The sequence below is a fragment of the Camelus dromedarius genome, chromosome 33 (genome assembly GCF_036321535.1).
Source record: "Camelus dromedarius isolate mCamDro1 chromosome 33, mCamDro1.pat, whole genome shotgun sequence".
NCBI classification, from domain to species: Eukaryota; Metazoa; Chordata; class Mammalia; order Artiodactyla; family Camelidae; genus Camelus; species Camelus dromedarius.
This window is the reverse complement of record NC_087468.1, coordinates 9597155-9612222: the sequence shown is the minus strand read 5'-3', so window position 1 is coordinate 9612222 and position 15068 is coordinate 9597155. Positions and strand designations below refer to the sequence as shown.

At 42.3% G+C, this 15068-nt stretch overlaps 1 protein-coding gene across 6 annotated transcripts in view; it reads right to left on the bottom strand.

The window, feature by feature from the left end:
• The window catches only part of AFF3 (ALF transcription elongation factor 3), a 493384-nt gene that overhangs the window by 161103 nt on the left and 317213 nt on the right, over positions 1-15068 (bottom strand). For all 6 annotated transcript variants that reach the window (XR_010378788.1, XR_010378787.1, XM_064481854.1 and 3 more), the window contains one exon: positions 3888-3968. Coding sequence is in view for 4 of the 6 variants with exons in the window: in XM_064481854.1 (XP_064337924.1) it covers positions 3888-3968 (81 nt within the window). In the remaining 2 variants the exon portion in view is untranslated. The remainder of the gene's footprint in view (positions 1-3887; positions 3969-15068) is intronic.

The following is a 15068-nucleotide window of genomic DNA, read 5'->3' as shown; positions in this document are numbered from 1 at the left end:
TCCCTCATATGTCATCTCATGTTTCTAGCTGACGTCTTCTCAGTGGTGCACTAACAACAAACGTAGCTCAGAATCACTGACTCTAGCCCGTGTTCCTAGGCTGTGCCACTCTGTGGGTACTGATGATGCCTGATGATCGTTCCGACTGACTTTTGGCCAGCGTGTCGCCCGTCTGCTGATGGAAGGTCTGAGCCCCTTATGAGGCCCACAGGGTGCTGTCCACAACCTGATCAGTTCTCAGCTGGCCAACGACAGGGCCTATGGCTGCTGCTTCTGGCAGGAGTACTGCTCTGCCCAGCCGGCTGCAGACCCCCGGGGGCCTCACAGAGGGTGCCCATCCTTCCTCCTTCACTGAGCCAGAGCCGGGCCGGGTACAAATTATTACAACCAACGGCTGAAAGGGAGACTGCTGTGCAGGACTGCTCCAAGCCTTCGCAGTCGTCCCTTCTTCTCCTCGGGAGGCGTGTCTTGCCATCTTCTGTTTTCTGCCCCGCAAAATTCATTCTACCTTCAAGGCACAACCCAAAGATGCCCCAGGGTTCCTTGATCTTTGAAATATTCCTGAATCTCAGGAGGACTTATTTGCTTTATGTTTTGCCTGCACTGTGTCAAACCTCTATTACAGGAATTGTCTTTTCAACTATATTTTATTTAAAAAAAATAAAACAGACCATGACTCCTTTAAAAAAACAAAACAAAACAAAAACAGACCCAGTTTTGTTGAGGTGCAAATGACACGATGTAAACTGTACATATTTAAAGTATCAGATTAGATAAGAAATACCATACAAAGAATGCTACTATTATTATTGTCTTGACCCAAGGATGGCTTCACTTTATCAAGTAGCGTTTGCTATCTAAACCACATCAAAACGTCATGTCTATTCATTAAGAAAATTCAGGAAAACAGGAAAATATTTTTTGAAAAGTTGCCTGTAACCCCCCAACAGGACATTTCTCAGGTTACTCTCCTGCTTTTAGTTTGCCCCGTCACTCATCAAGTGTGTGGCATTCTGACAGTCACATGCACAAAGGGGAGAGCCACCTCCTATCACTTAGAAGAAGATCTAGATGGGAATTTATTCTTCTCCATCTTTAAATCCTGAATTCCCAACACCTAAACCATTGCCGGGTACCCGGGGATCCCCAAACTTCTTTAAAATTGGTGTTTAGCTGGAAAGTAGAGTTTGTACAAATCATTTGGCTGAAGACAGAAATAATGAAGCACACTGGTATCTGAGAAAGCCCTTCAAGGAAGCACTACAATAAATACTAAGTTTCATCAAATGTAACAAAACTGGATAAGGCTGCATTACTTCATGTGCTACTATGGAAGACAGCTACTGCCAATTATTTGTAAAATGCTATCAACTGTAAAGCAAATCCTGATTTTAGAGACCTTAAAATGTTAAAAAAAAAAATGCACCTTAGATCAAAAAAAAAAAAAGTTGTTTTTAAGCCAGGTTGCTGATGGCAGGTGGTACGTATACTGTGAGGGCAGTACTTAGAGACGGCTTTTTGGAACCATTTGGGGACTACTGGACTCAGACTTTTTCTTTCTTGTGTGTCAGTCCATCATTAGAATTACAAAGGGCAGGAAATGGAAATATACCTTCTTTGATTTTCAGATCCCCACATAAAGCTAATTATTACAGGAAAAAGAATCAACCACTTGATTTGGCTTGGTCCCCAATCTCTTTCTTTTCATTCTTTTCTGTAAAGCTTAGAACAAGGGAAATCATGTAAATTAAAATTAATTTAAATGTTTCCTTTGAGGTAATGAAATAAACATGAAGCTTTAGCCCAAACATTTTGAGGTCATGTTTGAGGCATGCTAGGAACCCAAAGAGGGAGACAGACCATAAACTTTCCAACTTGAAAGTATTTTCCTTCACACTCGCTGGCTTTCATTCTTCTTGTAGTATATAAAGAAAAAGGCAATATCATTTCTGTAATGATGCTAGAATTCTTCTGCCTAATGCATTAAAAACTGTTCAGCAAATGAATATATGTATGTATATGCATGACTGGGACGTTGTGCTGTACACCAGAAATTGACACTACTATAATTGACTGTACTTCAGTTAAAAAAAAAAAAACAACAAAAAACTGATCAGCAAGAATAGTTTCAAACCAGGTCTGATTCAGGCAGATTTAGCATGCACAACACGAAATGTTTGTGGAATGGCATTAGATTTGCAAATACGCCTGCAGAGGATGGAGAAAGTTCTATAATGTTGAGTTCTTTATTTGCCTTTCAAAACTTATGAGACTGCTACAGAAATGAAAGGAAAAGGGCAAAAGCAAATTCATACTTTCTTTTTGGTTGAAATTCCTGATAATGACATGCCTTTTTTTCTTTACCAAATTTTTGTGAAAATTGCCAAACTTTTGTGATTTGAAGAATAAGGCAGACACATCCGGTAGTGTTTATCTAGGGAGTCGTGGCTCCAAATTAAGTCTTCACAGAATAGAAAAAAATGTCCAGGTTCCGTATCAATTGACTTTATCATATATTATGTCCTTCAAATACCCAGAGAAATTGGGGAAATTCTCGGAAGTATGTACCTAATTAATTTAGTGGTACTGGTAACTCAGAAAGGACATTTAAATCGAGTTTCCTTGTGAGGTCACATTGCCCCTTTAATCTTAATAAGGGCTTAATTTCATTATTTATTAGTCATTTTGGAGATTTTGCCCTGCAAATTCCATAAACAATTCTAGCTCCTACACACTAGCAATTGTGATAACCTCAAACCTTAATAATCTGATTAATGAACGGCACACCTCCAGCTGTGAGAATACTAATTAGTGAAATACAGGTTAAAAGACATGTCCTATGTGTGAGGATTAATGATGTCTTTGCAGTAGGCAGAATAAGGGCTCCCCCGAAGATGTCTGTATCTTAATTCCCAGACCCTGTGAATTTGTTACCTCTCATGGCAAAAGGGACTTTGCAGATGTGATGAACTATTTTGAGATGGGAGATTATCCTGGATTATCCAGGTGGGCCCAGGAGAATCACAAGAGTGCTAGAAACTTCCATATTTTGCCTCTTCTATTTGCATAATTTTTCTTTATAATGAGTATGTAATTGTGTGTTGGTTGTATGTTAAAAGTCAAAACTTACTAGACTTATGTATAATTTAACTATAGCTTACACTTGATTTTTTTGTGTGCTTGTTCTTAGAAAATATGGAAATCTTTTTTTTAAAGTCTTAGAAAATATTTTAAGCTTTATAAAAGATAACCGAGAAATTATATACTTCATGTTCTCAATTCTAAGACACTGATTTTAAGATACACCATTAATTTAATAACACCTTTTCAAAAACAAACAAGACATACAATCACACAGAATGTATAAAATGATTGCAAGATGCATTTCAATTTCACGAGTGTTTTTAGAAAAAATGACGATGATAATATTCATCATATTTTGCAGGAAGTATGGAAGTAAGTAAGACTGCAAGCTGGATTTTCTCCCTCTGATGAATAGATATATGCTTGCAAATTGTTGAAAATCAGATCCACATGCCTCTGGCAGGAGTATTTACAGAGGAAAGACAATCAAGGGAAAACCCACTGTCTGCTAAAAATCTGTGTGTGAGTTAGGTATATTCACCCTATAAACAGCAAGGTCCTACTGTACAGCACAGGGAACTATATTCACTACCTTGTAATGGCCTATAGTGAAAAAGAATATGAAAAGGAATATATGTATGTATGTATGTATATATATATATATGTATATATATATATATATATGACTGAAACATTATGCTATACACCAGTAATTGACACATCGTAAAATGACTATACTTCAATTAAAAAAATAAAAAATTTTTTTTAAAAGTATATTTATCCTGAGTGGTGGAGGATCTCACCTTATTTGGAAATGGAAATTTGCTTTGTTCCACTTTGCCAGGTGCTTGAACAGCAGAGAGTGGGGGAAGCCAGGTCATCTCCTAAAGGGAGGGGAAAACAAACAACACTGTAACGCTCAGAGTGCTTAAAGTCAGCAGCACATCAAGCGGTTGCACAAGCCGCCGTAATGAGGCACAGAAGGTGTAAGGAACGAACAAGAGCTGAATAAGAAACGAAAGGGATTTTTTTTTTAAAAAGAATTAGAAACCCACTTTCATGATTTCTTTTCCTAATTTTACCAATTCTTGGTTCCATGGCTATCCCCGTCAGTCCTTTATACCTCACAAAGATCTACAAGGCCGTCCCATTTTCATTTCATTTAAGCTCCTAAGTAACAGGACAACCCCGTAGTAAACGAACTACGGAAAATGCTGTCCAAAGGGGACTGCTTCTCTTGGACTCGATTCCACCCAATTCACAGGGTCTTTCTGAAGGAAGGCACAAAGCGCTTTTAATAGGAAGCATCATTACTGGAGGGGTTATTTATTTTACTAGAAACTCCTATCAGTATGTTCCCAATAAGTCTCACACATCATTTTGGTCTTCATAAAAATGCCATTCATGGAGAAGTGAAAAAACAAATTACGTGTATGAAATAGAGAGAGCGCTGGCACTTTTATAACACAGAATTAAGAGCACAACTTCAGCTCAACATGCGGGGTGTCGTGTGCTTTCTGACATCACTCTCACTCAGCTGTGAGAGAGAGAGAGACAGCGGCCGAGATGGCTGTCCATTCCCGTCCAGGATTCTTCTCCAGCCCCTTCTCCTGGAAGGTATTTGCATTCACTATATGACTGTCGTAGGAAACTGAATCAATTCCTGATTACCAGGAAACTGACTTGGAATTTATAAATCGGTTCTGAACCCTATTTCTTGACCCCTTCCACTTCCAAACCCAACCTAACAGCAGTCAATGAGGGAAGATTTGGTTTTAAAAAAGTGTTTAATTTGTACCCTGTTTCTGGTGGTGATTTAACATGGAAGCAAATGGTAACATTTTTCATAACTGCTAAAATTTCACTTAGTTTGCCTCAGATTATTTTCTTCACAGGGAAGCAATGCGCTCTCATCGCTAGGACATCCATCCTGCATCACCGCATCCACTGCTCCCCCCACGCCACACCTCAACCATCCCTTCATCACTGCTTGGCTCTTCTTTCCCTCCTGCTCGGCTGTCCTTTACCCACTCCCTGGACCACAGGTAAGACAGGAAGAGAAAGATAATGCTTAAAACCAATTACACCAAAGTCTAGGTAGCTACCTTCTGATCTTATAAACTCGCCTGCCACTGCTTTGATCTATCTGCCTTTCTTCCTTTCTGATTTTCTTGTCACTTAGGAATGAAGTCATCCCCTCTTCCCCAGCACTGAGAGGTCCTCAGTTTTGAGCCCAGGTCCTCACTGGTCCTACCTCCCTAAGCAGAGGTCTGGTTACCCGAGGGACATATTTCAGAGTATCTTCTTATTTCGCAGATAAACTTAACACACCAACTCTCTTTATAGTAAACACACTCACTTCTCTCTCAAAAGAAAGGAAAGATGGTTAAATGATAAAGGAACAGAATACTGCCTTTCATTAACCATCCAACTTGTTCTCTCTCCTCCATAGACCAGTTCTTCAGAAGGCCACGGGGCACGTGGACCAGTTCCCGTTTTCTTGTCTACTGAACAGCAAGACGGACCATGAGTCTTAAAAATCCACAGCTTCGAGGTGAGTAGAGCCTCACTCTGCAGACCCCTCGCCCCCTGCATAGCTGCCCACTGGCTCTGAGGTCACCTGCCTCAGCCTGTCTCAGGACAAATGGCCAGAGGCTCATGGTGTCTGTTCACTATACATCGTGGCTCTTTGTTATCAAGAGAGAGAAGAGACAAGAATTGAATTTTCGCCTGAAATCTAATCTTAGAGTTCAAAAATGCACAATTATGAAGACCTGCAAAGTCTATTTAGTTTGCAAATAGATTAAACTAGAAAAAAATGTAAACTCTATTTTACCTTTCCCATAAAATTCAGGGAAGAGAAAAAGAGCTCCCTGGTCTCTCTCCCTGGCTACTGCTTCCCCACTTCCATCTACCCGGGTCACTGCCACAGAAGTGTTTAATCTGAAATAGTCACCGTGCCACGCGACTTCCAGGGACCCCACTCCAAACATCCAGGCTGCCCTGTCAGATGGCGCCAACAAGGAACACTGCAGTGTCACTGTCTGTGACTTTCCTATACGTCCACCTCCAAGCCTGATGGCTCTCCTTCCTGTCCTGCCTGAGGTTTTCCTTTCCTGTTATTCCAGCTTCACTCACCAATTTGTTCTTCCTCACTCTGGCCTCGCTCCGAGTCAAGTCACTGACCAGAGCTGTCTCCATGCACCGCTCTCCCTTACCCACGATGTAGGCCACTTCTTTAACATTCACATGCTGCCTACCATTACCAGATTATAACATTTTTAGCCTCTACTAGATTATAACCTCTCTGAGGGAAGGGATCATGTCTTTTAAAAATATGTATTTAATTTATTTAAAAAATTTTTGGTGGGGGAAGATAATTAGATTTAGTTATCTTTTTATCTTAATGGAGGGACTGGGGATTGAACCCAGGACCTCATGCATGCTAACTAAGCATGCGCTCTACCACTGAGCTATAGCCTCCCCCAGGATTGTGTCTTACAACTCTCTTGCAAGCCCTCGAAGGCCTAGCACAATGGATGAAATAATGGGAATTCATTTAACCTCCCTGGGATTCTCTTTTTCTGCCTGTAAAATGATGGCGACCATAAATTCTGCTTGTCCTACCAAACACATACGACTATTGCCAGGATTGAGAGAGATTAAATTACTTCCCTCTCAGCGGTGTTTCCACATCCCCCGCCAGCTCAGAGGTCTGCTGTTGGGTGTCCACCTCCACAGGCCTGGCAAAGACCAGTTAACTCCAGGATTCTTTGTGCTTAGAAATTTACTCCTTTCAAAACAAAACGCTGGATGAATTCCGTCATTTGGGGATGGAAATGTAAAATGCCAGAGTCGATTTTTATGCGTGGCAGGGGCTGCTGCAGATCGGAGCGTGATTTTATTTTCAGTTTCCATATCAGAAGAATCACTCAGCATTTCAGTTCTTTCACATACATTATTCGTGTTGTGACACTCTTATCAGATAAACGCCACCAACAACAGAAGACGGTAATTTTTATTACGATGCGTATCCTTTCAATGCTGGTAGCTAGCTGGAGTGCTGCATCTGGTGAGAGAAAAACACTCCTGCAGGCTTGTACCTCGAGGGCAGAGCCCCAGCCCCTGAGTAAGATTCGGTAGGAGAAATGCACTCCTTCCCTGATTGGACTAGAAAGTACCATCTAGCTGTCAACCCACCCCTGGACCGTCAACATAGAGTCCAAGTCAGACTTGATGCTTAGGCAGATATGGGCTCAAAACAAGGAGGTCACAGCCAAAACCTCCAAGGTGGCCCCCAACTTGACAAAAGCCCCAAAACATCCTCATTCTGTAACTACAGCAGAGGAACCTAGAGTTTGAAAACTAATAGTAAACACAGTGCATTCATATCCATTGATGGAGAGCTTTGGGAAAAACAGCAGCTACTGAAAAATACAAAGTATCTCTCTCAGTAAGATTTTTAAAAAATCTGTTTTTCTTAGTGGAACTTAGGCTGGTAAAACTGAAACATGCAAATAACCACTAGAAATCTGTACAAACAGGGTTACCAAAAATCATAACGAAATCTTGTTCCTTTACGCTGAAAAGCCAGGCATATGTCCAATCTGAGCTTAAACTGGCCTGAGAAGGGGACTCCCAGTTGCTGTGTGTGTGTTTTCTGGTCTCACACATCCCCCCTCCTCCCAGGGTGGGAGGATCTCTGATTGGAACACTAACTAATCTAATTCACTGCAACACTGTAGCGTTTTAGTTCATTGCTGTCCCCTCCTCTCAGTGAGGGTCACCCCCAATGGATAAAATGTGCACCATGTGGGTAAAGATGAATAGAATCAATTCGAGAAGCAGCTTTCGATTCAGGTTTTTACAGGTGGGACAACACAGGCATCAGATAACACAGTGACCCCATGGGCTTATGGCAGGAAGGCAAGCACTGGGCACTAACAAATACAAAAATAAACCTTCAAACTGGAAAGGCAAGGGCGTCTTAAGACCTGGGCTGCACACTTGCTCCAGATCCACACGATTTCTGGTTCTCACAAAGCTGAGAACGGTGTCTGGTCCCTGCTTATTTCCTTCTTTTATTATTTTCCAGTTTTCTTTTTGGGGCAGAAAGATGGACGTGATCTCTTGGCTCTCTGTGTTACGTGCATCCCCATCCTATCTTTCTCCTTGGCACCTTTTGGAACAATGGACACCACGCATTTCTAAGATTCATTTAAAATGAAACATATTCAATGAATATGAATGAATTCAATAAACATAAAATGGATATGTTTAAAACATACTATCACTCCCATTCTTTAATTTGGGGACTGTTTCTAGAAGGGAACACTGTGTTAAAGTGTTAGAAACAGTAAGATCTACCCTGGGTTCTCAGAATTTAAAGGACATGATTTTGATGTTGAATGTACAGCTGCAGGAACTTGATGACTCTTGTTAAACCCGGGTGACAACATCACCCCTGAGTTCCTGCTGCAACACACAGGCACCTGCTAGTTTCCTGCACTCTTACAAACCCTCCTGATGAGAAGCACTCGCTGGTCTGATTTTAAATTTTAAAAGATGCTTTAAAGAAAAGACTAAAGCATTTGAGGGGCATTAAGAGGACTTCCCAAATTCTGGATCTTGGGCTGGTATTTTCCTGTATCATTTCTGAGAATAAATCACATTAAGTCTAGATTTACAAGAAGTGAGCCAAATTTTTGACCAACTCACGAGAAAGTTCGTGTTATTAATTGTGTCACTGTCACAATATTTCTGAGCTACGTAACACCTTTCAGTGGTAGCGTGAGCACTCAGAAATTAGCCTGGTAAAGACATATAGACTATAATTAATCTTTGAAACTAGCTGTAGTTTGCAATCATCAAATTATTCCTTCACAGGCATCTAAGGGGAAAGAGGACGTGAAATGGGACAGAGAGGAGGACTGAGGAGGCCAGAGGCAGAGGAGGGGGACAATCACATTCTTGACCATGTTTTCCACTTAGTATTAGTTTCTGAATTGCTTTCCACAGACAGACCATCCCGAAATGTGCACTTGACAAAATCCGTGTCTCAAGTACGGAGCAGCAGAACGGTGGAACACAAGAGGCTTGGAGCTGGTGTTTCATGATGGTCAACCTCGTCTCATCCTGGCCCTGCCAGGAACCAGCAGAACGACCTTGGCCAAGTTTCCTTTCTGGATGATTAGTGTTCTCACCTGTAAACTGGCATGAATAACCCTCCCCTGCAGGATGGCTGAACGGGTTGGTGAGAAATAAACAAAGGACCCTGCATAGAGGCTGACATGGAGCAGGCGCTCCACAGAAGGTGATTACTGCTATGTCATCACCTTTATAATTAGTGCCGCAGCTCTCGGCGTGGACCTTTGCGAAGGGAGGGGATGAATATAGAAGACATTTATGCATTTGTTTTTAATCTATTTCACTCAGTTAATTTCTTAATATTTAACTGGTTAATTATTCATAGTCAAATAGGAGGCGTAATGCAAGTGTGCTTATTAAACAATAATTTGCTTCCCTAAAGCCCTTTGCACTAAAGCGCCATGAGCACAGGGGAAGGGGTGCTCTCTCGGCGCCTGCTGATTTTCCTAAAAGGGATCATTACTAGCAAGCAGGACGCTTCCTTTTTCCAAGAGCTGGTTTTGGGTTCCGAAGACTTCAGTTGCTTTGCCTTTGTGCCAGCAGACTCCTGGGGCAACAGTGAGGGCAGTCTACCTGCTACGCTGGCTGGAGAGCTGGTCTCAGAAGAGCTGAAGGAGACAACGGGAAATGGGACACAGAGGAGGAAAGCTACTGGGTGACGGTGGCAGGAGTCAGCACCCAGGCAAGGCGGGCCAGCCTGGCCTAGAAAACCCAGAAAGCCCCTGGGGCTGAGATCAAAGTCCCTGGTGTGGTAGGACTTCTGGTTCATCAGAGGGAAGGCGAGTCCTAGGTGCAGTGCGGCTATGAGCCCAGCCCTGCTGAGGCACACGCCTCTCCCTCAAGCCAGTTCCCAGCTAAGTTCCTTCCGGAGACCAGGCTTCTATTAGCTTTACCCGAATACTTCATATCTCAGTTTGAGAGGTGATTTGTAAATCACTGAATGGCATCGCCCCAGTCCAGCCAGATGTCTCCCAGTCTTAAGGATGAATGTGAAAGGGAGGATGACTTTATAAGAGACAGGGAATGTCTACCCAAGTTCTCCAGACATGGACCGCCAAATACAGAGGCTGGAGGAAAGGTGGTTAGCCCTGGAGAATTTTTATTTTAACCATGAGGTCGAAGTATCTTTCAAAAGGAGAAGCGAAAGATTAAAATGTACCCCCTCACCAAAAAAAAAAAAAAAAAAAAAAATAGCTCACAGGTCTTCAAGAAAAGAGAAGTTAGGGTCAAAATAAAAACAGGATGACAACTACTCTTATTAGAAGAAAAAGTGACAAAAAAGACTGAGGTTAGCCTGATTAAGAGCTTAATCCCCAGGAAAAGATACTCAGTGAGAACGAAGAAATAAAGGTAAAAGAGGAAGGCACCAAGTTAAGGATGTTTGAAGAAGATCCTGAACTGAGTTGCTAAATGTGTCTTGAAATGGGGAAAGGAGGAAAGGAACTTCAGGAGATGAGGAAGCAAAGATGATCTTGCAGAAGTTTCCTGGGGGAGAAAGTGAGAAAAGGCAGGTTCAGAATACACAAGGGCAGGTGGACAATCTACAGATTTCAGACAGACGTTTCTCATCCTCGATCCTTGCAGACAATACAGAGCTCCATGTTTTGAGATGGAGGTCTCCGATCACACTGAATAGTCTATGACTCAGTAAAGCCAGTCAGTTCGGTTTCTACCAGTGCATCCAAATGGGCATTCAACCAATTTCAGAACCGCGATGTGGCTGGTGCTCCGTTAGGTCCTGGGGATAGCACACAGAATGTAACAGACCTGGCCCCGCTCCTAGGAAACATGAGTCCTGGTGGGAGAGGCAAGCAATAAACTAGGAACAGAGAAACGTACATACAACAGGTCCGTACTCCTCATGGTTGCTGCATTGGTCTGAAGTGTCTAATTAATGTTTTGGCAAAAGAAAAAAGAAGCATGAGGGAGTCCTGGTTGCTGCATCAGACATCTGAGGGGCTGCCTTGTGGAAAAAAACGTTACATGTGGCTTTATGGCGACAGGGAGCACAGTTAGAGTCAAAACAACGGGAGAGAGTTTGGTTTTCGTAAACTTCCTAACAGTTTATGTCCTTAAATATTCCAGAGGTGCTTTGTGCTAATGAGCACTGTTTTAGGAGTTGGGGATACAGGTGCAAATAAGGTCACTGTCCTCACGGAGGGCACCTTCTGGCAAAAATGAGACGTATACACCATACATTGTAACATGACGTAACAAAATGCAGTGCAACGTAGCATAACGTAATGTGATACAATCACCAGACACAAAAGCTATTCCACAGGAAGCCAGCTGTCTTAAAACGGTGAGCTGCTCATCTTGGAAGCGTTCAGATCATAAATAGAGTGAGGGAATCCCAAGTCTGAAGCATCTACTCCCTTCTGACTTGTGTGGGACCACATGGGCCGCTTGGGGCAACCCTACCCTCTCCATTTGTCTCTAATTCCTGACTCAGTGAAGTCCTTAACGGACCACGTGATCACAGACGGGGGATATGTGATTTCATTTTAATTTTTAATTTAACTGCAAAAGTATCTTCGCTGCATCTTTCTGGCTTACATAAATAATATATGCTTTTTGTTAAAAAGTTAAACATTGTAAAAATACAAAATGCAGGCAAAAGAAAGCCACCCAGGATCCTAACACCTACAGATAATGCCCACAGTGGACAGTTTTAAGCACTGGCTACTCACCCAGGTTTTACAGACAATACACCACCATGGGGATTGCACGTGTGTTTTTAATGAGGTCACACTGGAGACCTAAATCTTTTTCATTTTTCATTTCTCCTTTCCCCCCAAAACATACAAATTTATCTTCTTTTTAAAGGCCACATAGACCATTCTGCTGCCTGGAAGAGCTATAGTCTATTCCATCAAGTGATGGAGAATTAGTGTGTTGCTCTTTTTTTCATTACTACAACCATGGAACCAATGGAAAAGAATCTGAAAAAGAATGTGCGTGTGTGTGTGCGCTCTCATATAACAGAATCACTATGCTGTACACCTGAAACTAATACAACATTGTAAATCAACTATGCTTCAATGAAAAAACACCATATGATCATCTCGACAGATGCAGAAAAAAAGATTTAACAAAAGTTAACATCCATTGATGATAAGAAAAAAACTCTCAATAACTTGGGCATAGAAGGAATTTACCACCACATAAAAAAGGCCAGATAGAAGTCCATGCTTAACATCATCGTCAGTGGTGAAAGGCTGAAAGCTTTCCCTCATGAACAACAAAAGCGTGCCTTCTCCAGCCCCATCTGTTCCACACGGTGCTAGAAGTCCTATCCAGGGCAATTAGGCTACAAAAAGAAAAAAGAGGCACCAAATTGAAAAGGAAAATAATAAAATGACCTCTGTTTGCAGATGATACAATATCCAGTGGGTGTGCGGCAGCTTATCAGGTTGATGTAATCTTCTGAAACTGTATTATTGTGATGGCCGCACAAATCTACAAACATAGCACTGACTTGTACACTTGAAGCGGGTTCTTTTTTGATGTGTAAATTATGCCTGAATATCGTTGTAAAAAGGGAGAGCGAGAGAGCGCTCCACTGTCTGCAGATAATGAGTGGCAGAATGGAACTGAGACGGTAAAGACCCTTTGGGTTTAGGGAAGGAGCAGCAAGTTTCTGATGAAGGGTGACTGAACGGACGAGGTGTGAGGAGGTAATGGGGCTGCTGTTTAAGGATCCTGCTAGAACATTCATTCTCATCATTTGTCGTCGCTCTCAGGCAGGTGAGCCTTTCATTCCAGCAGCGCTGGGACAGCTCAAGATGATCATGAAATTCCTCTTTGGGAACTGTTCTACTTCACTGTCTTCTGAATTCCTGGGGAGGGCGGGGTGTGGGATGAGGGGTGGGGAGTTTCAGTGTGAAGAGGGTAGATCTGAATTCAGAGAGAGTCAAAAGTCACTCAGAGTCAAGCCTCAAGAAAGTGACTTAGTAAGCAAAGGAGTGCTGTTTTGGGTCCAAAGCCATATTGGTCCCTCAGTGCTCACCCTCCGTGTTGTCCACAAGAAAGCAGTTCTAGACATTGCTAGAATGAGTACTTAGTGTCTCAAAATAACTTTCTGAAGGACAGTGAGTGACATCTTTGAATGCATTAAAAATATCTCGAACATGAATATTTCTTTTAAAAATGAACCTAGCAACTAAGCACACAGTAGGAACTAAATCAACACCGAGTGACCTAGTCTTTTTGTTAAATTGAAGTATAGTCAGTTACAATGTGTCAATTTATGGTCCCAGTCATACATATATTAATTTTCATATTCCTTTTCATTAAAGGTTATCACAAAATATTGAATATAGTTCCCTGTGCTATACAGAAGAAATTTTTTTGTTTGTTTTTAATCTGAGTGACCTAGTCTTATTTTCAGTTGTGGCAGAATACTAGTTTAGCTCCGGGCAAATACGAACTTTGAAATAAATATGATGCTTAAAAAATACCAAGCATTGATAGCAGAACAATAAAACACTGCAACAGTAGGAGACACATGAAAATGCATAACAAACCTCTCAGGAGGAAGGAGAGTGTGGGGAACTTTTAAATTACAATTCTCAGAGGGGTTTCAAATAACACAAGGGAAAAAGGAATGTACTAGATGTTTCTGGAGTGCCTTATAATTGTGTCTTCTTGGCTCCCAACAAAGAATCAACCTCAGAGTCAGGATTATTTTGGAAAAATTTCAAGAAATTAAAACAAAAGTAAAAAAAAAAAAAAAGAATAGAGGTCAGTTTGTTTACCTAGTACAGACAGATGGTTGTATTTATGTAGTCAGAGGAGTAACGCAGAGAGACTTTCCAAAGTTCCATGAAGCACATTTGCCAAGAAAATGCTTCAGGTTGGCAGAAGGTAGAAACCCTGTATTGGGTAAATATTTAGCAACATTGACGAATTTTTAACACTAATATCTCATTTGCAGTGGAATATGCTGGATGGTCTGAAATCTCTCTCTCCATTTTGTTTTATAAAGTGATGCTACAAATCAAAACATAATCACCTGTCGAGCACGAATCCTGCACCTGTGAAAATATATTTCAAACAAGCCAGCTTTCTAATTACAATGGAGAGGAACTGGTACAGGGAAGGCAGCTCTCTCCCCATTGCTATAGTGGGCTCCAGGCTCTCAGACGAAGGGCTGTTGGTACAACCATCAGGAAATCCACCGAAATCATCTCTTATTACTCCTGTCTGCACAGCCAATAGCTCGGTCAGAAGCCCACAGGCAGACTCCGGCCAGAACTGGGGAGGGCTCAGCTCTGAAGCTGCGACAGTAGCCCCGCTGCAGGTAGAAACCCGATCACCTAGAGATTCACAATCACCATGTCCAGGAGTTGAGGGAGAGCGGGCTTGGATGGGGCACTGGGCCGATCGTGTCGTGGGGGCACAGGGAACAGAAATCCTGGACTCTGCTGTAAGGGAGCTTCCAGTGCAGCCGGGAAGACAGAACTCCACACACATGCATAGACTCAGCGGAGCGGTCCCTCGGGCGTGGGTGGGGAACTCTACATGTGAGGACAGGCAGTGATGCAGGGCTCACTGTGAGCTGGCATGGTCAGGGCTGCATGAATGATCTAGCATCCAGAAATTATGACAAAAGGTGAGATTCGGGTGACCCCAGGCACAGGCTGGTGGGACAGTCTGAGCCAGGGCCAGGACTGAGTAGAGAGCCAAGGAGAGAAATGAGCTCTGAAACGCCACATTGAGATGTGGAGGGTAAAGGTGGGCACTGGGTGGCAGTGGCGGTTTGGACAGGAAGGGTCACGCATGCCAGGTGCTGCTTTAGGCAAAGTGACGTGGCAACAGTGTGCCAGACAGTTTGG